Genomic DNA, 18,354 nt, shown 5'->3' on the forward strand with positions numbered 1-18,354 from the left:
AGATTTAAGGATGAAAGCAGGGGCATCCAGTCTCTAGCTAATTCAGTTGATTTTATCTCAGCACACATATCCTAAGCACTTCCCCAGGGCAAGGCTGACCGACATTTTTATTAGCAATAATCTCTGCCTTCTTCTGATTATCTGGAGATTTAAGACCACATAATCACCCTCCGCGTCAGAGGTGGGGGGGGGGAGAACTGGCTAAGAGGCCCAAATCCCTCCTAACGCTTGCTTCTTCCCTATCAGCAAGATTAGAGCACTCAAGTCTCTCTGCCACTGAGTATTCAGATCTGGCAGGCTAGCCTGGACTTTTCCAGGCCAGGAGAAAGAGCAGCTTTGAGAGTAATGCCTGGGGCCCCAGTTTGCTGGTCTCACTAAAACAGTACAGGGCAGTGAACGCTAGAGACAGGCAAGGGGTCTGACTCCCAACGCCATGCTGAAACAGAGCACTGAGAGGAGATGGTCCTTGAGCTACAAGCCCTGGAATACCCCAGAGACTGAGGATGTGCCCAACACCGGAAGCAACCAACACCGTAGGAGCATCTGCTCCATGGGAGCCCGCACTGGCTCTCAGGCCAGCATCGCACCACAGTGGACCGAGGGCAACTACAATTACTACATCGAGGAAGATGAGGACTGCGGGGAGGAGGAGGATTGGAAGGATGATCTTGCCGAAGAGAACCAGAAGCCCGAGTGCCCCACAGCTCCACTGGATGGCCACACTGACACTCCAGCCCAGCTGTCTACGCTAAAAGTAAACGTAGGCGGCCACAGCTATCAGCTGGAATGCTGTGAGTTGGCCAACTACCCCAAAACGCGCCTGGGTCGCCTGGTCACCTCCACCAGCCGCAACTGCCAGCTGGGCCTGTGCGATGACTACGAGGCAAAGACCGACGAGTACTTCTTTGACCGTGACCCGGCGGTCTTCCAGCTCATCTACAACTTCTACACATCAGGGGTGTTGCTGGTGCGAGACGAGCTGTGTCCACGAAGCTTCCTGGAGGAGCTGGGCTACTGGGGCGTGAGGCTCAAGTACACGCCACGCTGCTGTCGCATCTGCTTCGAGGAGCGGAGGGACGAACTGAGCGAGCAACTGAAGATCCAAAGGGAGCTGCGTGCGCAGGCGCAGGCCGAGGAGGCCGAGGAACTCTTTCGGGACATGCGCTTCTATGGACCACAGCGTCAGCGCCTCTGGAACCTCATGGAGAAGCCCTTCTCTTCTGTAGCCGCCAAGGCCATGGGAGTGGCCTCCAATCTCTTCGTCCTCATCTCCGTAGTGGCCCTGGCGCTCAACACGGTGGAGGAGATGCAGCACCAGGCGGAGCAGGGCACAGGTGGTGGGGACCCCAGGCCCATATTGGAGCACGTGGAGATGCTGTGCGTGGCTTTCTTCACTCTGGAGTTCCTGCTGCGCCTCGCCTCCACCCCCAACCTGCGGCGCTTTGCACGCAGCGCCCTCAACCTGGTGGACCTGGTGGCCATTCTGCCTTTCTACCTGCAGCTGCTGCTGGAGTGCTTCACGAGCGAGGACCAGAGGCATGGCAAGGGTTCCCCACGGGAACACGACCTGGAGACCGTGGGCCGTGTGGGCAAGGTGGGCCAGGTCCTGCGCATCATGCGCCTCATGCGCATCTTCCGCATCCTCAAGCTAGCCCGCCACTCCACAGGTTTGCGGGCCTTCGGCTTCACGCTGCGCCAGTGCTACCAGCAGGTGGGCTGCCTAATGCTCTTCATCACTATGGGCATCTTCTCCTTCTCTGCAGCGGTCTACTCGGTGGAGCACGACGTGCCTGGTACCAACTTCACCAGCATCCTCCATGCCTGGTGGTGGGCTGCGGTGAGTAGCATGGCACTTGGGCTTCTGCATCCTTCCTATCAGCACAAAACACTCTGATTCCCCGTCCCACCCCGCCCTGCCGGACCCGGCCCGGCCCCAATCCTTTAGTCAAGCTTGTCTCTTTATCTTTGCTAAAAGACAGAGCACCTCTTCACCACATGGTTGCCTCCAGCAAAACCTAGATGGATATTATAAGGTTGGAGCAACATTAAGATTGTAGTTTCCTATCTGGGGTTTACATGGCCCTAAATTTTTTTCAAATCCAGATTTGATCTTAAAATCCTTGACGGAGGGAGAGCTGGTTAGGTGTAGCATGAATCCTGTAATCCCTGCACTGGGGAGAGGAGGACTAGCCCACGTGTTAGAGGCCAGCTTGGGTTACTTGAGACACCCATTATCTCAAAACAAAAAAAAAAGCAAAACGTGGGTGGGGGAGAAAAATTTGACAGGCAGAATTTTGGAAAAGTGAAAAACGATTCATGTTTTGCACATTCAGTCACCTCTCACTGGACACTTAGTGTCCTAAATGTTTTGTAAAACTGACTTCATGTAAACATAAGAAGCATATGGCTGTTGTCACCATTTCTTTTTAAGAGGACGAAAAGCAGCACCAGTCTTTGAAGGACACTGTAGACACCTTACAGAAGAGGGTAAGCGTTGGCTGAGCAGTGCTGATCCTGAGGACTGGCTGCCTCTTGTCCTCGCCCAGTCTAAAATAAGTCTGTCCTGTTCTAACGTCCACAACCTTTCCTTGCTTTACCACTGTGTCTCACAGGCTTTGTCATACCTTGCTTAAACTGACTGTTAATATCTGAGTTATTCTTATCACTGTCTTGAGAGCTTGACTCTTCAAAGTAACCCAGGCCATTTACTTAAAAGGCCTGTTTCTGGTTTACTAGATGAATCCTTTTTCAAAGATGCTAACTGACCGACTCATCTCAGAGCAGTGAGTAATTGAATAGATCCTTGGGTTTTCTTCTGCCAAGCAGACGGGAAAGTCTTTAAAGACATTAAGCAAAAAACTGAAAAGATTGATTATCTATAACATCATTAAGGGTGTCAGCATGTAGTCTGGTATAAAATTCTGAGATAAACTAACCCCAAGGCTACTGACAGAGCAGTGTACCGTGATGGGAGACGTAGAAGGGGCTAGCCTCCAATATTCCAACAGTTAACCATACTTCTGGCTAAGAAATGTGAGATTCCATGCCATCATTCCCGTTCCTCATTCCCGTGTCTCTGGAAGAGGAAGTTGGACTCAATGTTCCCTGCAGTTCCACGAGTCTTCCTTCCTTTCCACGCTTAAAATAAGTTGAACTTTCTTCAGTGGCGGGCTATGGTATCGGGCTCTTCTGAACAGGTTTGTCAACGGCTGCTGCTCTGATCATTCCATCTGATATCCCAAGAGACAAAAGGTCATCTCCATAGGAGATAAATCATGTGACAGATGGAGTTCACAGAGGATGATTTGTCCCCAGCAAATGACATTTACTTTGGAGGTGCCGAAAGTGGGAACGCAAACAGTCAATCCACACGCTGATGATATAATATAGTTTTAAAGTCGAAACTGTGCTCCTCCACAGAGCTTACTGTGTATAGGCAGCAGTATGATGGGGCCTTCAACTAGTTTTAACCCACAGTATTTGTGTTAACATGCTAATAGAAATATTTCACTAGGCCTGTTAATACTGGATTTTTTTTTTACTTTTAAAATAGTTCTGATGTTCCTGACCATTGGTTACTTAATTTCCTGTACTGATTAATGAAAACTGAAGGGTTTTTGTTGTTGTTGATGTTGTTGTTGTTGTTGTTAAGGAGTTCATTTTATTCAAAATTAGTGGTTTTATTTGAAGATAAAATTTACAAGAGAAATTACATCACCATTTGCTTTTCTATCTGTGAGACAGTTTAGCTATTATTGTTTTAACCAATGGGAGGAGTTTGAGGGTGTAGAGCTTGTACCTTTATCAAACACTATGTTTGCACACGAAATCTCACCTATTCTGACTTCCCCATTTACCAACCTTACCCCACACCAATGATCTTTATCCATTTTATTCTTGGGTTTCTAGAATACAGATCATTATGAGGTACACACGTGACTGATAGCTTGTGAATTCTTCCTGGGCAAACGTAAGAGCACAGTAGAAACCATTTCCTTGATTGTTCTAGGCCCGTGGCATTCCTCAGGACCGAGGCTATGAACTCAGCTCTTCTTGGTACTCTGATTATCTTGCCTGTTGTGTACTTACGCTCTGTATTATCAGGAGCAAGGAGGACAGAACAGCATGAAATGATATACACAAAGTGTCCTGCTTCTTAAGTGTAGCTATGAAGTAAGAGGATGCAGACTGTTAGGATCAATGTTTTGAACAACCCACAAAGGTCCATCGTCTTCACTGAGGGTCTACAGTGAGCCAGGTCATACCCTAAGCACTAAGCATTGTTTGATGCCCAGAAAGGTATTTTTTCATTATGGTACTTGCATTTCAGTGCAGACAGATACATACTGATTTCTGAAGTCAATGAGGGAAAACATATGGGATAGCAGGAGAGAGAGCAGTTGGGATGTTAGCATCCCTTTTTCATGGTATAGCAGAAACGTCAATTTGGAGATAAGATGACAATGAGATCAAGTTTGAACCATGAGAACAAATTCCCTTAAATCCACACATAACTACTCAGACTGAGAATCTGAGAAGTGGAATTTTGACATGCTAATTAAAAACATAAATAAAAATAAAGAAGTGGGATCTTAAAAGTGACTGGCCCACAAGTATTTTATTAATCACATATGAATGTTACCAATAAATTGAGTACAACCCCAAAATACATATACATTTGTTTACTTATAAGTAATGTATCTTACAAGTTACTGACATGATGTATCATAACCCATGCCAACACTCAGTGACTTCAGACATCATGCATTCATTTAGCATGTGAGTATAAAAGTGTGCTCCTGAATCTGCATATGGTCATACATACTTTCGATCCTAGCATTTAGGAGGCAAAACCAGGCCCATCTCTGAGAGATCAAAGCAAGCCTGACCTACATAGCAAGTTCCAGGCCAGCCAGGGCTACACAGTGAGATCTTGTCTTAAAATAAAGAAATAAATGCGGATGAGCAATTCGTGTGGATGGTTTAAACTAGAAGCTCTTCTCATCTGGCAACACTCACCCTCATATGACTGTCTAGCTGGGTGAAAGACGATATGAAGATAAGATGAGGTACTAGTGCTAAATGTATGTCCTTCCTATGTCAACAGGCCTGTCTCCAAGGCTGTGGCAAAGGTCAGGAGAGAGAGAGCACAAACTTAACTATGCACATCACTTCTGTTCATATTGCTCAACTTGTTGTTCAATATCACTCAACCCAAAGCAAGTCCCATGACCATGCTCAGGCAAGGGTGAGAGCAAGTCAGCCCAGTAGAAAAAAGCTCTGAGATTAAGAGAAAATACCTTGATGACGGGATGATACTATAAGTTAGGCCCAATAATACAATCATTCTACTGTAGTCATATAATACAATTCAAATAAATTATAGCCATACACCCACACATCAAAATGTCAAGATGGAGTCAAAAGAAACATGATAGGTATTTTCTTTTCCTTTTTGTTTTCTTTGACAAAGGGTCTCCAGTATAATTCTGACTGTCCTGGAACTCACTAAGAGACCAGGATGGCCTTGAACTCCTGGTTCAAGGTCTTCCTGCCTCTGCCTTCCAAATGCTAGAATTAAAGATATGAGCTCCCACCCCTGGCTGTGATTGATAGTCTCTTACACTACCCTAGAACTATGCTCTTTGGACCTCATAATGAAACACTGATTCTCTAACCCATTCTATGTATGTTCTTACCCATATAGAACAACTCCCACGCAGATCTGCTTTCAATATCGTCCCTCTTTCTAATACCAAGAATCTGTCAACCCTCTGTAATTCAACTCAGGGTTTTAAGAGGAATAAGTCATTTCTGTTATTATAAAGAGTTTTTAATTATTGGGCAGATCTTATATCTGCACAAATGAATCCCCCATGGAACCTTCGGTCTGCAGTTGCTCACGTAATAGTATGTAAGATAGACCCATCTCACCTGTCAAACGCTGGTTATTTGCGAGCATTAGTGTAATAAAAATACACATGTAACATTCTAGCCTGGAGTAAGTAATTAATAAATAGAACCTACCACATCTAACTAGCTGATGTGGTATCATATGTAAGCAATAACCTCTGATTCCAGATCTTTTGTGGGGGAAATTAATACAGAAGTCATTCCTTCTCTACCAGGTCCTGAGGGGAGGGGTGTTATGAGACACACAGAAGGGCAAATTTCTGACTCTGCAGATCAACAGGCCATGCCTGGAGCAGTGCCAATCATGCGTTTGGTGGGGGGGGGGGTGGCTCAGAATTGCCTAAGAGTGAGTAAATTAATTCTTTGGGTCAACAATAGCTCTGTGATAAAGCTGTAACCATCAGCTTCCTGGGTGGGTTTGTTTTCAAGTAAAAAGGCCAGTTGGACCTTCAACAAGCCATTTCCTTTGGACTCTTCCAGATCAAGTTAATGTTGTAGGAGTCAAAGAGGAAACTATGGCATAAACTCGTCGCTTTGAAAACTCTCCCAAAAGGAAAGTTATCTTAATCTGAAGCACCAGATAATTGTGCCCCATAGAGATGGCTCCCATATTTGTTTTCCTAAGTGATAGAATCATTTCCTTGAAATTAGTTGGTCTTTACAAGATCACTGAAAATGCATTTTAATTGACTGCTTGGAAAAGACGCATGTGAAGATTGCAGTCAGGAAAATGGAAATCAAAGTGTGACTGTGCTATGAGGAAAAAGATGCACAGTTAATAGGAGGTAGAAGAGAAAAAATAACAAATGGAGAGAATAACTATTGGCCTTAGAACAGAACGAACAAATGGGAGATGGTAGTGTTGTCAGACTTGGGCACATGGGGGAGAGCCATGTATAGCCACTGCAGATTGATATGGTGGCACCATGAGGCAGGTGCTGAGAGTACTGGGAATTTCAAACTATCTGACAAGACGGTGGTGGTGGTGGTGGTGGTGGTGGTGGTGGTGGTGGGTGGTGGTGGTGGTGGTGGTGGTGGTGGTGGTGATGGTGGTGGTGGTGGTATTGGTGTTGGTGGTGGTGGTTGTGGTGGTATTGGTGGTGGTGGTGAGGGTGGTGGTGGTGGTGGTGGTGGTGATGGTGGTGGTGGTGGTGGTGGTGGTGGTGATGGTGATAGAGGAAACCAGAACAGAGATCCTCATAACTCCTTCCTACCTCCCAGTCTCCATGCCCCTGCTCCGAAAACTGGCCAGCAAGGAAAACTGGGAAATGTAGACCATAGAATCCTTGCAAAATTACAAAAAGTGTTGACGTTCTAGCTTCTTCAGAAACATTCGTAAATGAAGCAACAGCTCAAAGACTCTTTGGTTTGTTATTTTATGGGTTCCTGCTCTGAGAGTGGACCCCTATTGTGTCTCAAAAGGATGGTCCCCCTCTTTTTCAAGATGTCTTCAGTGGAATGTGATTGAGTATCAAAGGGCTAGAGAGCATCAGATACGCTGGAGCGGCACAGGGCATCTTTACTGTCTGCTTTTGTATGCAGATTGGTAGACCTCCGACTTTCATCCATGGATTTGCCCTCAGGCCAGTCTCCTCCTTACTGTACCACCTACAGCCATGATATAACTGTGACACCCAGTAATGTCCAAAGGAGAGTTACTGTTTAGTGTTGATCTCAGTCTTTGGAATGCTTTGAGGAATTGCCCCAGAGTGGGTGCATGCAGTATTTTTGAGGAAGGCACCTGACAACAAAATTAATTATCAGAATGTGTACAGCCGCTCGTACCCACCTGAGTTGTTTCTTTAGATTATAATCCTCAAGGGAAATATTCATTACATCAGCAGCATAGGTAAGTAACATTTGAAGAACAACTCTTGAGTTTTAGGAGGAAAAACAGTGAGCCTTTACTGCCTCTACTTCTTTGGGAAAACCAGAAGGGGGTACTAATTATTTTCTTATTTACCTTTATTTCCTGGCATCATCCCTGCTAGATTCATGAACTACTAGCTGCCAGGGCATTTTATCTATACCCACTCTTCATGACGGAGACAAACATTGCTTGTTGTAGGAGAAATTCCACAGTGGTATTCCTGTTTCAGAGGACATCCTGATGCTTTGCTGAACACTGCTTTGGCAGGTCAGGCTTGTTGATTAGTGAGCAAGCTGTCAGGGGAAGGTCATGCTCTGAGCCTTGAAAGCCAAAACCAGGGGACATCTGTGACTTTTCAATAGAACAGTCAGCTTTCAGGGTAAGACTGGCTAAAGAGCCAAGTTCTCTAGATATTTGGATGAATCACAGACACTTGGGTCACAGATTCCAAACTCATCTTCTGCTAATCCAGAACTTACTCTATGAGGTCATTTGAGGTCAGTCTGGGGCCTTCAGTGGTAGTATCTATGGAGATGTGACATGTTCTGTGGAATCTACAGAAACTACCCTAAACCAAGAAGTCCTAAGTTCTACCCCAGTAGCAAGGGAAGAAAACAAGTTTACAATAAGAGATAGTGTCATACACCATTAATCCGAGTACTTGGGAGGCAGAGGCAGAGGCAGAGGCAGAGAGGCAGAGAGGCAGAGAGGCAGAGAGGCAGATAGGCAGAGAGAGAGGCAGAGAGGCAGAGAGGCAGAGAGGCAGAGGCAGAGGCAGAGGCAGAGGCAGAGAGGCAGAGGAAGAGGCAGAGGCAGAGGCAGAGGCAGAGGCAGAGAGGCAGAGGCAGAGGCAGAGGAGGCAGAGGCAGAGGCAGAGGCAGACATATATATCTCCATGAGCTAAGCCTGGTCCATACAATGAGTTCCAAAGCAGCCAGAGCTACACAGTGAGATCCTGTCTTTAAGGAAACGAAAAAAACAAGGTTACATATTAAATCAAATTATTCACAAAACAGATAGCAAAACAACTCTACACGTTGAACAGCTTCTTGGGAACCAGACAGACATAGCCTCCTACTAGGAGAGGTCTCTTCTCTGAAACTAGAAATCCAAGATACCCAGGATTTTTGAGGCCTGATTATGCATAACAGATATTTGCTCTTATGTAAGACAAATAAATTTGCTTTTGACTTTTCCCCCAAAGTTCAGCCAAGAAACAAAAATAAGAATGATGTAATTATACCATCATTTTAAAAAGAAAAGAGAAAAGAAGAAATGAAATGAGAAGGTCTTGATAATTTATGGGAAACAAAAGAAAGTAAGGTTGGGGGTGAAGCTAAAGCCAGTATGGGAATTAATTAAAAGCTTAACAGTAGCACTTTCTATGTTCTATGTCCCCCCAGCCCTGCTCCCCAACACGCATACTGTCGGACCCTTTTGTATCTGATTAAATGCAAGGCCATTGGAGCTATATGCTATTCTAAAGCTATGTCTTCCTTCCACTTGTCCCAGTAGCCAAACTCTCTTCGGTGGTCTCTATGGAGAATCAGTTGACTGGTCATCCTGGGCTGTAAGTAATAGTGAAAGGTGAAAACCACAGCCAAGCTCACACACCAAGAGAGAGGTGTGACTCTGGTGTGGCCAGCGACAAAGGACATACATGCAGACACACAGGTACACATGCAGACATGGAGCTGAACCGAGGTGTTCATCTCTGGTTTCCTCTGCTCATTATGTTCTTAGCCAGAGTGTGGGAAAAGCACATCCTCTACCAAAGTCTCCCTCACCCTGCATTTACACAAAGTCTGAAGGAGCCTATGTCTACAGCCTCTAATAGACACAAAAAGAGGTCAAGTTCCTGGTAGAGAGTATGCCCATAAGTGTTTGTGTTTGCTTCTCTTGAGCTGGGGCCAGCTCTCAGACAGGGTCCCTCAGATCTCCCTCACGAATGAGCTCCCACGGCCTGTGAGTAAACACACCATGGGTTCCTATTACAACCATGTAAGGTGGCAACTATCTCTGTTATATGCCAAAAATAGAAACCGAGGCAGAGAGAATTTAGCTGCTTTGCCCGAAACCCACATAATTGTGAAGTAGGTTTGGATCAGGGACGTCAGCAGGTATGGTCCTTTAACCCTGTCTAGGCCACCCTGCCTCTGCCATGCTTGTTTGCATTCTAGAGCAGGGGGAAAAAGGGAGTTCTCTTGTCAGATGTAGAGCAGTGAGCCTTGGGACCTGCCCCTCCTTGGAGGCATCCCTTTCCCTGTCTGTGGCTCCTTGCCACTGGCTTTGCACAGCTGACTCCTGTCTCCATCTCATTCTAAACAGTCAGCCACATTTGAAGGTTCAGACTAACCACTGCAGCATCCTTAGCACAGAGCGTTTACATCCCTGAGCGGAAAGAGGCCATCTCAGAATGGCCAGGGAGTGACTTTGTATAATTACTGCCACCTGTTGGAAGCTCAGGGGCAAGCGTCACACAAGCCCATGGAGCAGCAAGCAGGCCCGGAGTTGGGCAACAGGAAGGTTTTACCACTGCAAGCAACAGCCCTGCTTCAGAGGCTTCTAGGGACTTAATCTAGGGACCAGTGGAAGCACATGAGGCATGGAAGTAGCCCCCCGGGGGCTTCCCCAGGGTTTGCTCTGGCTGTACTAAGAGGTAACTGGTCCTGCGAGGATCTGTGTTTTAAACAGGAAGCTTGTTAATAGAAATAAATCTCTAATTAGTGGGATTTAAAACAGGGAGACAAGAATGAAGAAAGATGAATGAAAGATGAATGTAGTTTTGTTCTATGAGGTCTTCCGAGGGCCCTTTTGCAAAGCAATGAGTGTGTTTCTCTACATGTGTCAAAGGGTCTCCGTTAAAAAGCCATTTGAACTATACAACAGCTCTGGGCAGTGTTGTAATCCGTTTTAAAGATGAGGCCAGCATAGTAGAGGTAGTCGGCGCCCAGGGTGGCCGATACAGGGCCCACTGCTTTGTAGTTAGTTTTGCGTTTCATCTTTACTAGAACCCTGAGTGATGGTCCCAGTATCTAAATATATGTCCCAAGATCCACCAGCTGAGAAGGGTCAGTCTGGACTTGAAAAGTGATCTGTTTTCTTTGAAGATCAAGCTTTTTCTCAGCCATCCATAATGAAGGTGAATACAGAGAATCCCCCATCCTAACACCGGCCCCAACTGGAAGGGGCACGGAAACAGACAATTACTGAACATCGTCCATGATAGGAATTCAGCATATGTTGCATAAATGCTTGTCCCTACAGCTTAGCGTCGATCTTATTTCCCTGTGCTGCATATACAAACACTGGTGTGCCAGTCGGGATTTAAACCAGTCTTTAGCTCCACGGTTTGTAGTCCTCGCATGGCATAATCCTGCAGGCAGCTCTGAAAGCTGCCTCCACCCGAGCTCTTAGCGATTCCCTTGTGCACCTCCAGGGTGGTGCGGCTGTTTACTGCAGGCTCCGCTTCCTCTTCCTTCTCAGGGCTAACGGTTCCATACTGCTTTCCTTCCTTTTAGGTAAGCATCTCTACCGTGGGCTATGGAGACATGTACCCAGAGACCCACCTGGGCAGGCTTTTTGCCTTCCTCTGCATCGCTTTTGGGATTATTCTCAACGGGATGCCCATTTCCATCCTCTACAACAAGTTCTCCGATTACTACAGCAAGCTCAAAGCTTACGAGTACACCGCCATCCGTAGGGAACGGGGAAAAGTGAACTTTATGCAGAGAGCCACGAAGAAAATGGCTGAATGTTTATCTGGAAGTAATGCACAGTCCGCCACAAGGCAAGAGAATTAAGGCTTCATTAGGACACAAGGCTTGTAGAACCCATGAATTTCAAAGCTTCGTTGCTTCTTTTAAAATTATGCCCCGCCCCCCGCCCCTGGCAACAGAGGGGCGTGTGAAGCCGACGCAGACAAAGAGCATTCAGTTCAAAGTTCTAACTCTAAAAATGATCATTTGGGCCCAAACTCAAAACGCCTCACATGGCCCTTTAGCTAGATTGTGTTTATGTATGACGTCAGTCCTGGAAACGGCTGCAAGGAAGCAACATCTTAGATTTCTCTTTTAGTTTCTCATGGCATCAAGCTTGATGCATATATTTAGACATGAATTGACTGGAGATGATTTTTCCTAGTTCAAAGCAAGAGGAGGGGCCCTTAATTTTCCAGAGAATGGAGCGTCTCAGCAGGAGCCGGAGAAGCTTTGGAATCAGACCAACCTCTCAGCCAGAATCCCAGATCTACCAGCTGGATGGTTTGTAAGGAACCTACTTCAACCCTCTGAGCCTTGGTCTCTTCAACTGTGAGATGTAGAATGAGTTTTGATGATTTGAAGGATGAGTTTTGGGTTTGAAGATAAGTGCTGTGTACATGATAGCTGTTCAAAGTGTCTGAGTGAGTAACGTCTGATACATCATTCTCAGTGGTTTACAACCAGAGGCAAGTCTTCTCCCCAGGTCACATTTGGAGATGTTTTTGATCATCACTATAGTTAAAAAGGATGAGGCGGGTTCCTAGCATCTAGTAGATTAGGGAGGCATGGGTGCTACAGATCCCTACAGTATACAATAGTGTCTGCCCTACAAATTACTAGATGTCAGTAATGCCAATGTTGAGGAATGTCTAAAATTACTATGGGAACCCAAACTTGGTCCATGACATTTTTCTGTATGTATGAATTTCTCTCTCCCTTGAAAGGAGCCCCCAAGTGACCTCTCTCTTAATGCAGACTTCCGTTCTTTCTGTTTCCCAGAGAAGGGGTGGGAGAGCAGCGCTGCCTCCCCAACAATGGCTGTATGGCGAGCGCTGAAAGACCTCTCTAGGCTGAGGGTTGGAAACCAGTGCCCTTTGGGTCATTTCTCTTCTTGAGACCTTTCTTTTAATTCCTTTCTGGGTCCACAGGGCTCCTGTAAATGAAGTCTTAAAATCAAAGGCTCATTTGAACAGAGCACACAGAGATTTGCCCCCTAGAACTGGAGTTCATGGTGCTATAGAATCCTTCTCAGGGTAGGACTGCCCCATCTGAATCATATGTAAGAATAATTGTGCTACTGACAGAGGCAAATGTTAGTGACTATACATCTAGTCTTTAACTTCATTTAACCCTCAGTACATCCCTAAGTTAGATGCTCTGGTTCTATTTGAGGAGAAATGGAGACTTAGAGAGGTTAAATGATCCATCTACACTCTCCTAGCCACTAAAATAGTGGCTTTAAGCATAGGTTCATCTGAGGGAGGCACAAGGCTCTGTTGGAAGTCTAAACGTGTGACTTTCATACATCGGCATCAGTGCCAGTTAGTTCCCATCATCAACTTGATACAATCTAGAGTCACCTGGGAAGTGGGAACCTCAATTGAGAGATTGCTCTGACCAAAGTGGTCTGTGACCATGGCTGTGTCTGTGAGTAGTTATCTTGACTGACAATTACAAGAAATTTTGGCTTGATAAGTAAGCACTAGCACTTAGAGATGATTATTGTTATGCCTAGCCCACTGTGGGCGACATCATCCCTAGCAAGTAAGCCTAGGCTATATAAGAAGGCTAGATGAATGTGAGCCAGGGAACAGGCCAGAGAGTGAGCTATCAAGCATCATTCCGCCAAGGTTTCTGATTCAAGCTCTTGCCCTGATTTCTCTTAGTGATGGATTTCAACCTAGAAAAGTAAGATGAAATATACCCTTTCCTCCCCAAGTTGCTTTTGGTCATGGTGTTTCACAGCAACAACAAATCAAAAGAGTGTCTTACTCTGTTTTGCGGGGCTGTTACAGAATACTGTGGATTGAACAATGTATAGTACTTATTCCCCTCAGCTCAGTTAGAACTCCAAGAACAAGACACAGGCCGGTTGGGTTATACGTTCAAGCTGCTCTCTTCAGTCAAGTTGGTGTCTTTTTGGTGCATTCTACGGAGGAGACTGTGTCCTAAAAGCATAAGGCAAGCTCACTGAACTCCAAGTATCTTATAAGGGCCTTGATATCATAACTCATGAAGGAACAGCCTCATAGCTTAATCAGTCCTAAACACTTCAGCTCTTAATATGCCATTGTGACAACACACCTGACTTACAGAGGGACCTAGTCAAGCCAAAACTTGAATTTTAAATGAGCAACAATTTTTAATAGAAATATATCTCAAATATTGCATAGTATATGCTTCGAAAATTCAAATTTAACTACAAGTCTGGCATTTTGCTTGTTAAATCTGATAATCCTGTACTGCTGTTTTTCAGAGTCAAGTTTTCTTCATTTAGTTAACCCCCAAGCCCTAAAACCAAACCCAAACAGCACACCCTTCAGCCAAGGGAGTCTTTTCTCTTGCCAGCTAGAAGGAGGGAGGATTTTTGAACCAGTCTCCTTGCCAGAAGTAATGACATGAACTCAGTCAGCTCACATATCCACACAACGCAATCAACAAGGCGGCCGCCCTGCCGTCCATCCCCAGCCCTCGAGCACTTCAAACTCCAGGAATGGATTTGCTGATGAAGTGAAACTTCTGGGCTATCATGGGGACCAGGGAAGACCTAATGATCATAACACTCCTTCTGCTCTGAGAGAGCAGACCCAGAACTGCAAGGCAGAAGAAACTCCCTGAGAGACAGGATGGCGGCACATGGGGTATGGGGGGAGGCACTGATAACAAATCTGGAACTTTCCAGGTTCTGGGATGCGATCTAGTCAACAGCAAGAGGCCTCCTCCCAGTCTCACTGGCCACATCTGTTCAGACAGCTGTGCACTGCTTCCCCAGGGAGTAAGAATGTCAGGCAGAATACAATTAACACACACAAAAAGAACATTTTGTGAGCTTGTGTACCAGGCATAGGAACATTATTTAATTTAATACTTCAGTTGCGTTATCAAGGTTTCCCTGGTCACTCACAAAGGCTTAATCACAATCAGCCTACTCTTGATTTTAATGCCGATTCTGCAATAGACTCCACATAGTTGAACCATATGAAGCTGACGTTTTCATCAAACATGACTGAATATTGGCAGCTTCATCTGGCATGACCTAAGAGTTATGTGGTTGTAATTTCTCTCAACTTGTTCCCACATTGTTAACATAGAAATAATAATGGTGTTTTCCTCACGATGTGGATGGCTATTAAACGACATTGTGTATATTTAAAACTTTAGCATCCTGACACATGTTATGTATTAAATAAAGGCTGATCATCCTCTTCCTTTCTCTTCATCATCTCTGCTTTCTCTTCACCATTTTGTTGTTGTACAAGAAAGCTGCTCAAATTTCAGTCAGTGTCCTCTGTCATCAAGGAAAAACTGTGCTCTGCAGGGCTCAGTAGTTGACCCAGCTCAGACATCATGGAATGAAGAAAGGACAAGTCACACAGACACATACACAGAAAGCTAGGCTTCAGACCAAGCACGGTAATGGAGACATAGCGGCCAGGAACTCAATGCATTTCTTTTATCCATCTGAATTGAGGTGGCAGGTTTACTGTATATAGCAGAACAAGGAGGCGGCAGGTTTAGCTAGTCATAAACCTTAGCTAGAAGGTTTATGAGAGAGCAGTCTCAGGCTATAATAAACATCCAGGAGGAAGCTGCGGTTGAAACTTCCTATACACGCTATCCACATTCACACAAATGTTTCATAGGGAAAGGTTTTGCCTTTCTGAGGGTCTGATGTGTTGAAATCCTTGACAGGGCCATGCTCATGTCAAACAAGAGAGGGCTCTAAGCAGTGGTTCCTACCTTTCTTAATGCTACAACCCTTTAATACAGTTTCCCCCATGTTGTGGTGACCCCCAACCGTAAAATTACTTTTGTTGCCACTTCATAACTGTAATTTTGCTACTGTTGGGAATCATAATGTAGATATCTTATACGCAGGATATCTGATTTGTGATCCCCAAAAGGGCATGACCCACAGGTAGAGAATAGCTGCCCTGAATGAACCAGCTTTGAATCTTTACCATCCAGGGCTATGCACAAGGTCCCAGGCCAATGTGTTCAAAAGGACTTCCTATAGTGATGAAGACATTGAACCATGCCCTATACAGTGACTACTAGTTAGATCGCAGCTGTTGCTTCTGATTTACCTCATGGGAAAAAGTGACATGTTTACAAGGAACCTTTCTTAAAAGTCAAAAAAACTTTAATTTTATCACTAACAAAGACAAACGAACAACAGAACAACATTATTCCAAAAAAAAGTTAGGTTAAGGGAAATGGATTTAAATACTACTACTGGTCACTAGTGACTTAGGCAGTTTGAATGAGATGAATGTGGTCCCTATGCCCAGTATTCTTCCCTCCCCCTGTCCTCTGTTGACATTTCTAATCTAGTTATTATTCCCCACCTAGCTGTGTGGCCACAAAGGTCTGTATAGGCAGATTCTGAGCCTTCTGCCAGGATACCAGAGATCGGAAGAGAAAAGCTGAGTCCCCACAGCTGTAGTTCAGCTTACCAGCTCTCTATTTTGGTGACAGCATTCAGAATTCCCCTGCAGAGGCTTTCCTCCTGCTGTCCTTCAGTCTAGGAGTAGAAGAGTCCCCTCACTGTTGCTTGTCCCCTAATACCTCATTACTCTTACGTGGTCCCTTTCATCTCTGTAAAGAGAATGTTTATTAAAGTCACTTCGGTGGTCCCATTGGATCTGTCAGCATTTTCCAGCTGAAATCCTGATTGATGTCCCAAGTGCATTGAGAAAAGCAGTTTGTATTCCCCAAATTTGCCAGCAAAACAACAACGTGCGCGTGTGCACGCGCAGGTGTGTGTGTTTGTGATTGTGTGTGTGTGTGTGTGTGTGTGTGTGTGTGTGTGTGGACAGTCATGCCTCCACAGGTTATCATCCTAGGCAATGAAACCCAGCTCTCTACTTTAAAGGCCAAGAGGCACATCCAGTTCATAGATGATCAGGGATGACCAGCACCTCAAAGCACTAAGTGGTTTAGCTCTCCTGTCCAACTCTCCCAGCTCTGCCCTTTGCAGAGCAGTTTTTCAATTATTCAGTCCACTGGGTGCACTTTGTAAGCCATTCCACTCATACAAATAGTTTCATGCATATATGATATGCATAGGACCAGCTAGAATATTTGCAACTAGGAACAGAACTCTGATCCTCTCGAAGGACATCAGGAAATTACTTTGTCCAGGTTTCTACCTGACTTGCCTTGTTTTGTAGGTTGATCCCTCTGCAGACAAATGCCAGCAGAGGCATGCTGCCCTTTGCCTATGTCCAAGTCAGACATTGTTGACCAATGTATTACTCTTTCAGATGTCTCCTAGTGCCCTGCTCTTTTGGGGGTGGGGCTGGGCAGGATTTTCTAATTCAGAAAAGCTACATGGATTCTGTTCATGTTATCCTTCATTCTTATAAGTTTTAGAAAATGACCCTAGGAAGATTTCAGCTTTCCTCTCTGGGAATTTGATAATGAAAGTACCTGGCACAATATCTATGCTATCCAAGCTGGGTATAATTGCACATGCCTGTAATCCCAGAACTAAGAAGGTTGACACAGAGGACTCGGAGTTGTAAGTTACTCTGAGCTACATAAAAAGATGTGTGTACTTGTGCATGTGCTTGTGTGTGTGCTTGCAGGTACACACGCATGCATGTATGTGCACATACATGTACACATGTATAAATAATCTGATAACACATATAGGATACATGCAGAAGGAGACAGCCACTGGGCTTGGCTTGAGCATTTGAAACCTCAAATCCCACACCTAGTGTCATACTTCCTCCAACAAGGCCACACCTCCTAATCCCTAACAAGTAACACCACGCTCACCCCCCACTAAGGTTCAATCATTCAAACCTGTGAACCTATGAGAGCATTTCCAGTCAAATCACTACAGATAGACAGAAGCAACATATAACAGACACCTTCCAATTAAAAGTTCACAACATTCACCAGAAACAGACTGGAGAAACCTGATTAAGAGAGAAATCAAAGGGAACATTAAATTGGGGCTCACAAATAACCAACAGAAATCACTGGGGACGCAGAGGCAGTCTGCCGGCTTCCTCGGTGAGTTCTCTAGCTCAGCATGAGCTTTCTACTCTGTCCTCCCACTGTGAGCATTTTTATAGCATGGGGTGAATGCTAGTTACCTGTGTGAGAAATGGTTCACCTTCAAGGACATACCATTTTTAATACTCTTATTAGTTACTGTTTTCCCTCTCCCTGTTACACAGACAAGGACCCAACCTGCTCAGCACAGGTTTTAGAGGAAAGAAAGGAGAGCCTTCTGTATTTTCAGGGTTCACTTTTAACACAGTATGCTATATGACAATTTGCCAATATAATTTACATGAAAGGAGCCAGGGCTTTCAGGAATGCTAAACAAGCACTCTACTAACTGAGCTACACCTTCAGCCCTGTATCTGGGTTTTGTGAGTGTGAGAACAGAAGCCGTGATAGAACAACCATCAGGCTCTGAGGAATGAGCCTGAGTAGAACCCATGAGTAGAGACATGCAGTGTAAATGAGAAACCTACATGGCCTGGGAAGGTACTACCATTTGGAAGTCATTTCTTTCTGTGTTGATAGCCTAAGCCACTTGACGTGCCCTCCATTCTGTATCTGCATACA

At 45.1% G+C, this 18,354-nt stretch overlaps 1 protein-coding gene across 1 annotated transcript; it reads left to right on the top strand.

The window, feature by feature from the left end:
• Positions 1 to 323: 323 nt before the first annotated feature.
• Kcnv2 (potassium voltage-gated channel modifier subfamily V member 2) lies at positions 324 to 14,988 on the top strand. Its single transcript, XM_032895460.1, has 2 exons — positions 324 to 1,837; positions 11,305 to 14,988. Exons 1-2 carry the CDS (start codon positions 434 to 436, stop codon positions 11,584 to 11,586), a joined length of 1,686 nt encoding a protein of 561 aa, XP_032751351.1. The 5' UTR covers positions 324 to 433; the 3' UTR covers positions 11,587 to 14,988.
• The last annotated feature ends 3,366 nt before the right edge of the window (positions 14,989 to 18,354 follow it).

Source organism: Rattus rattus, chromosome 2 (assembly GCF_011064425.1).
Source record: "Rattus rattus isolate New Zealand chromosome 2, Rrattus_CSIRO_v1, whole genome shotgun sequence".
NCBI classification, from domain to species: Eukaryota; Metazoa; Chordata; class Mammalia; order Rodentia; family Muridae; genus Rattus; species Rattus rattus.

Excerpts from the sequence above, each read along its gene's own strand:
- Kcnv2 (XM_032895460.1), top strand. The coding sequence starts at position 434 with ATGCTGAAACAGAGCACTGAGAGGAGATGGTCCTTGAGCTACAAGCCC. Across the intron at positions 1,838-11,304 it reads ATGCCTGGTGGTGGGCTGCG|GTAAGCATCTCTACCGTGGG; the intron begins GTGAGTAGCATG and ends CCTTCCTTTTAG.